General features: G+C 32.2%; 1 protein-coding gene and 1 pseudogene across 1 annotated transcript; both read right to left on the bottom strand.

The window, feature by feature from the left end:
- Window positions 1-214: 214 nt before the first annotated feature.
- Window positions 215-851, bottom strand: LOC107640909 (uric acid degradation bifunctional protein TTL pseudogene; annotated as a pseudogene).
- Window positions 852-3,222: 2,371 nt separating this feature from the next.
- Window positions 3,223-4,866, bottom strand: LOC107640908 (uncharacterized). Its single transcript, XM_016344411.1, has 4 exons — window positions 4,168-4,866; window positions 3,891-3,986; window positions 3,478-3,750; window positions 3,223-3,414 (listed from the first exon to the last, which is right to left on the bottom strand). Exons 1-4 carry the CDS (start codon window positions 4,864-4,866, stop codon window positions 3,223-3,225), a joined length of 1,260 nt encoding a protein of 419 aa, XP_016199897.1.
- Window positions 4,867-6,811: the final 1,945 nt, after the last annotated feature.

Genomic DNA, 6,811 nt, shown 5'->3' with positions numbered 1-6,811 from the left:
CTGCCTCATCTAGAGTGTCATTAACTATTTCGCCTGAATATTCAACTGACACTGAAAATATCAACATGCATACAAGAATCTAAGTCTACTCAAAAGAAAGTGATAATTCCCAGGTCATTAGCTAGTAATTAGAAAAAAAAAGTGTGTTAATATGGTTAGGGAACCTTAAAACTAAACAAAAAAATAAACAACTATCATCTCCTTTGTCGGTAGTTCAGACAGATTTCTTGGAAAGAAGCTCTATAATGTGCAGTTCTATATACTTCATTTCCTCTTTTGAAGCAATATCCAACTCAACAACATGCCTGTTTCTATAGCACGTCTGCACCACAATAAAATGTAGAGTTCGTGGTCTTTTTTGTAAAGCATGAACATTTTTCTATGATGCACTTTCTATGCTAGATAGTTATTTTTAACCTTTAATTCAGCAAGTATGTCTTCAAAGATCCTACCAGATGTACATGTCACAAAAACATACCCAAATTTCTCCTCGTATATTGATCCCCATTCATCAAGTTCCTACAAATTTGAATATTAAATTAACAACTATTATTGCAGCAAATTTGTTAACATATATCAACTTAAAATTTATGTTTTTCAAATATAGTTTAACACAAGTTTAAGATTATGCCTAACGAACAAGCCTGTATAGTAACTTCGTTCGTCGTTTCCAAGAATTCGTTAGAACAAAATCGTCCTGATATAGCCTCCAACCAACACCTAGCATTCAATTTACAGAACCATATGTCTCTAGCAACAGTAATTGCATGTTCTAATGATGAAAATGGAGAGGCTATAGATATTTCGTTAGCAAATGTTGTGCTTGCACAGCATGATGAGAAGTCCTCCATTTTCATTTCTCCTGTTACACCGCCAGTTTATGTTTACTATATTGGTCAGTCATAACAATATTGAAATTGATAATGATTTACTCAATATCATGATTTTTTCACTGGAAATTAAGAACAACAATAAAATTGACATCAATACTTAATTGTAAACTAACTTTTGCTAGCAACAAATGTTGGAAGAAACGAAAAAACTATTTTTATTCATGAAAATCAACTATTCAGTAAAGACTTAATTGAAATACGAAAATACAGATAGTAATGTAACCAGCAAACTATGTACATCATAATGATCTACTAAACTTATTAATCACACATAGATCCTCTATAAATAACGTTCATGTTTTCCATATTTTCACTATGCCACATCATCAAAATTCTCAAAAATATTATCTGTTGGATCTTCTGCATCATCATCTCTTGTCAACTGTAAATCACCGATGTCACCTGCCGCTAACATGTTCAACCCTGACTGTGGAGAAAAAGCAACTTCAACTTCTTCATTCTCTCCTCCCATGTCATACATTTCTTGTGGTTTTACATGAACCACTACACTCCAGTCTTTATCTACTTTATCATGCTCATAGTATACGAGATGAGCTTCTGATGCTAATATGTACGGTTCATCGTCTTCTCGATCACCGATGTGTATCAGACGAGTAAAATTAATGTTTCTAAGGCCTAGATGGTCTTGTTTAATGCCTCTTCTCGTGGTTGTATCAGCCCAAATACATTTGAACAAAATAATTGTGAAATGACAGCTGTAATTCAATTCGATTATGTCCACAATTTTTCTATAATATGGAACACTACCAAAAATCACTCTATTGTCATGCATGCTTGCATAACTTCTTGTATTAGATGAGACATAAACTCCACTATTTTAGGTTTTTAGCCCGTCTTCCATTGTGATAGTTCTAAACTTGTACTCATTGACGTTGTATGCCCCAAAACGTCTTGCCTAAAGCATGAGACCGCATGCTAGCAACTTCATTTCTTTCGAATGAAGCGTACTATCCATTAGAAGCTGGCACCATAACATCCATCATTTATATAAAAATAGAGGTTCATAAAGTTCAAATTGTTAAAAAAAAAAAGACATTGGTCAAGTTAAATCTATAGGAACCTCATGCTTGAACCAGCTGGAAAATTTTGCATGCACAACACTGTCTATCTTAGATTGCAACCTTCTTTGAGTCTGTAATCTTTGTTTTATTTTTGCCCTAAACTTACTTTATGACACAAAAGAAAATTAGTCCTACTACTCAATGGGTGAAAAGAGTTATGCTCGTGTTTAGAAAATACATGTGCATACTTACTCAACAAACAGAACGACGGCCTTGCAATTGGCTAGCACATGACGATGTGCCTGATGTTTTTCCATTGGAGTAAGTCCAAAATGTGAAACAGCTCCTGAAGCCTTTCCAATTTCTGGGAACATAGTTTCCCCTAAATATTGTGTGGCATCAACAAGTTGATCATCAACTCGCCATGGTCGGTTGATTCTAGTCTCAATATTATCCAAATATCTAGAGCAGAAAGTCAAAATTTTCTCAGATAAATAGCCCTCCATAATTAAGCCTTCTGCTTATGCCTTATTACGCACGTATTGCTTCAATCGACCTAGATACCTTTTATAAAAATAGGACATAACGCTTAGTATATACGTAAGTAAATAAATTGAATGTATTAAAGGAGTTTATTAGCGAGCTAACCTTTTTATTGGATACATCCACCGATAATATACCGGGCCACCAAGTTTTATTTCCTCAACGAGATGCATTGTAAGGTGAACCATGACAGTGAAGAAGGATGGGGTGAAAATCATTTCCATCTGACACAAAATTTGTACAACATGATTCTGAAGGTCACCAAGCTGCATAAGGTTAACAGCTTTCCCACAGAGTTCTCGAAAAAATGATGACAAATTTTCAATCACAGTCGACACCGGAATCGGTAATGCATTCTTCACCAAAATCAAAAGTAATTGTTCTATTATAATATGGCAGTCGTGACTTTTCAACCCAGACAACTTGTGTTGTCGCAAGTCAACACAACAAGCTGTTTTATTAGAGTAACCATCGGGAAAGACCACATTCTATAGAGTCTTCAAGAATATATCCTTCTGTGGATTTGACATTGTGAATATTAGTGAAGGATATTTACCACCTTCTCCCGGCCACAATTCAGGCCTTATGTCCATGTTTTGTAAATCTTTGCGAGCTTTAAGATTGTCCTTTGATTTGGCGCTATCGTTTAGGATAGTGAAGACCACATTGTCACAAACATTTTTCTCTATATGCATCACATCAAGGTTATGACGTAACATTTGATCCTCCCAATACGGAAGGTCAAAGAACACACTCCTCTTTTTCTAGGGCGAGTCATCTTGATCTGCATCTTGACCATTTCGTCTTTTTTTTGTTGTCACAGTTGACTGTTTCACAAATGAAACCAATACGTTAGACTGTTGCCTCAAGACATCTGTTCCAAATAATTTCTTCGGTGGATCTCTGCTTTTGACTTGTCCGTCAAATCTATTCCGGTCTAGTCTATACTTATGGCCCTGATTCAAAAAGCAGCGATGGCCCATGTAACACCATTTTTGACTGAATGTCAGTCACTGAACCTTAGCGTCTACGTTACACATAGGACATGCTAATTCACTGTGCGTATTCCACCCAGATAAATTTTCCAACCCCGAGAAGTCGCTGATAGTCCACATTAATGCCACGTGCATATTGAAAGTGTTTCCCTTGTTAGCATCATAAGTTTCAATGCCATCCCACAGTTGCTTCAACTCATCAACCAAGGGCTCCAAATAAACATCTATGTCATTACCAGGCATTTTGGGACCAGGAATAATCATAGATAGAATAAAAAAAGTCTGTTTCATGCAAAGCTGTGGAGGAAGATTGTACGGAATAAGAATCATAGGCCAAATAGAATACTTTGTACTCATATTTCCAAATGGATTAAATCCGTCACTAGCTAAGCTTAAACGAACACTGCGCGGATCGTTAGAAAAATATGGATACTTACATCAAAACTTTTCCATGCTTTAGCGTCCCTCGGATGCCTCAAGAACTCATCGTTATTACCAGCCTCTTTATGCCATAACATGTCAGATGATGTTTGCTACACATGAATAACCGTTGCAGTCGTGGTATTAGAGGAAAGTAACAGAGAGTCTTTGCTGGTAGAGGCTTTCCATTTTTTCTGACAGGTATTTTGAGTTTAACAAAGGAACCCTTTTGCATCTTTTGCTTCCATCGTGAAGTCCCACATCGCTTGCAATTGGTCAAGTCCTCATCATCACCCTGATATAGCATGCAATCATTCGGTCATGCAACTCTTTTTTGTATTCAATCCCTAACTTTCTGATAGTCTTTTTGGCTTCATATAATGTGGACAGGAGTTTTGCTTCCTCAAATGCATCCTGCAGTAAGTCCAGAATCATTGACATAGCCTTGTCACTCACACTGCACAGACATTTAATATGATAAAGCTTCACCAAGAAAGACAACTTTGAGTATTTTGAGCAACTCAGATATAACTCCTCCTCTCCATCCGCAAGAAGGTCGATAAAATCCTGGGCCTCGTGACTTGGACCATCGTACAAGTATGGCAACTCCAGATCATCGTCTTCTACATGTTCACCCATTGTGGTCTCCTCGCTTCCATGAGGCATTGTGAAGTTAAATGCCTTGTGCACCATTTGTACATATGGATTCACTTCAGATGTAGGTTTTTCAACCACTAGTGTGGAACTTGAGCTATCTTCATCTGGTTTTTCACCATGATGCAACCACATAGTATATCCAGGGGGAAAGGGCCTTATCAACCGATGGTCGTATGCATCCTCTCTTGTTTGCATATATTGAAACCCACATTGAGGATATAGACACTTTATCATGCCATCGGACGATGCATTCGCAAATACAAAGTCTAGGAACTTGTTAAGTTCTCGCCTATATTCTACACTATTTCGTGGCTTTAGAATCCAGGTTTTATCCATATCTATTATACGATGAAGAAATTTCAAACTAATTACAATTTACATACAAATGAGAAGAATGAAACATATTAAAAAATGTTAACACTGATGTCTTCAAAGATTTTTTTATATTTTACATCTGTTTGGATTTATTATTCATCATCATTTACTGTTTTATATTATTTTGTTTCTCCTATAAATTTAATGTGTATATATATTAAGATAAAAATATGATTTTACAACTTGTTAAACACTAAAATAAAGCTAAATAGCTTAGAATATTTTATTCGAGTGGTATAATTTATTGTGTTTTACTAGGAGTTAAAATATATGTTGTGTTATTTACCACGTTTTTTTGTGACATTTATTTATACTTTGAGTATTTTAAGCAATAATGGATAAGGACTTGTTTATATTATGATTATAATCCACTGTTATTTTATACTCATTAGAAGGGAATAAATATTTGTCTTATGTGTTAGCTAAGTTAATATTATCATACATATTGGTTTGTGAAGATATTTTTCGTTTTCAATAATCAATATATTATTCATTAGGTTTAATTCAGATAGTCATTAACAAATACAATACAAGAACTCAATAAACACAAATTCAAACATAGCACAACTTTAATCTTTCGATGCATACCTTGAATGTGATTTCTAAGAATTCAAAAGTCACTCCTTAAGATAAACCAAAAAAAGACAAGGTTAAATGGATCAATATAGTGAACGAAACATTCGTATGCATGTAAAAATTAGTTTTAGATTAAAAAAATATTTGTATTGAGGTGTAAAAATTATTAATCATAAATAAATTATAAACAAAACACTTACTAAAAAGTAAAATGTTTAGTAAAGTAGTGTGCAACTGTAAAATTAGTAAAATTATTATCAAGTTTAGTACTTTACATAATTGTAGTTATAACATAATTACGAAAATAACAAAAATACTTTGGTTATATAAAAAATAGATAATTATTTAATAAAATTATCCGATAGTTAATTTTTTATTATGTTAAATTAAGAGACCAAATTTCTAACACGGCAATTTTCAAAAAACCTGGTATTAATTAATTTAATATTGATTTTAGTAAGTAAACTATAATTATACAATATTTCATTAATTTAGACATAATTGAACTCAACTCAAGATGATCTCACCCTAATTATTTATGTTAATGTTTCCAATTAGTTAAATAAGTTTTTTTATTTCAAACATGTAAAATGAAAATAAAGACATAATTGACTATTAGATATAAATAACTAATAAGTTGTGTTACCTATTAGTGAGGATAGAAATTGGATTAATAGATACTGATGTAATATATTATTTCATATACTCTGTGGAATGAATACTAATTAATACTAAATAGAGGAACTCAATAAATACACATCAAAAAGAAAATAAATTATTTAATTAAGAATTAATATAACATATATATAGAATTGATATTTTTAATAAAAAATAAATACATTAATATTGATTCAGTATGTCACATTTATTATCGAAAACCAAAGCAATAGGGTTGACCAAATATCAACAAGTTATAAAACAAATTACCACTCATTTTTTCTATTGTATATATATTATATAATATATAATATAATTAAAAATATAAAAATTTTTATAAAAAATATGTATCAGAAATTGAAATAAAGAAAAAAAGAAGATTAAAAATATGAGATCTTAAAACATATCTTTCTGTGGTATCCATAGTCTATAGTATCCATAGTAAGTACTCTATAGTTTGGAACTTTAATGGTCTATTGATCAAAATCAATAGTTTTTTTTTTGGATGCGGTGATATTCCTCTTTTTTAAATTATAGTTAATAGAATATAAAATTTAATGTAAAATTAGTTTGTACTTTTAAAAGATAAAATTTATAATAAAATTAGTGCTATATACATTTGTAGATGTAAAATAATTCTGAGAATAATAATATTAGTACATAACTTTAAAAA

The sequence above is a fragment of the Arachis ipaensis genome, chromosome B5 (assembly GCF_059453495.1).
Source record: "Arachis ipaensis isolate K30076 ecotype BB chromosome B5, ASM5945349v1, whole genome shotgun sequence".
NCBI lineage: Eukaryota > Viridiplantae > Streptophyta > Magnoliopsida > Fabales > Fabaceae > Arachis > Arachis ipaensis.
This window is presented reverse-complemented; position numbering and strand designations above follow the sequence as displayed.

Bases quoted from the DNA above. Each gene is read 5' to 3' on its own strand.
- LOC107640908 (XM_016344411.1), bottom strand. From the start codon at position 4,866: ATGGATAAAACCTGGATTCTAAAGCCACGAAATAGTGTAGAATATAGG. The intron at 3,987-4,167 runs GTGATGATGAGG...ATTCATGTGTAG, and splicing joins TGATTGCATGCTATATCAGG to CAAACATCATCTGACATGTT. The intron at 3,751-3,890 runs GTAAGTATCCAT...CTTCCTCCACAG, and splicing joins AAGCATGGAAAAGTTTTGAT to CTTTGCATGAAACAGACTTT.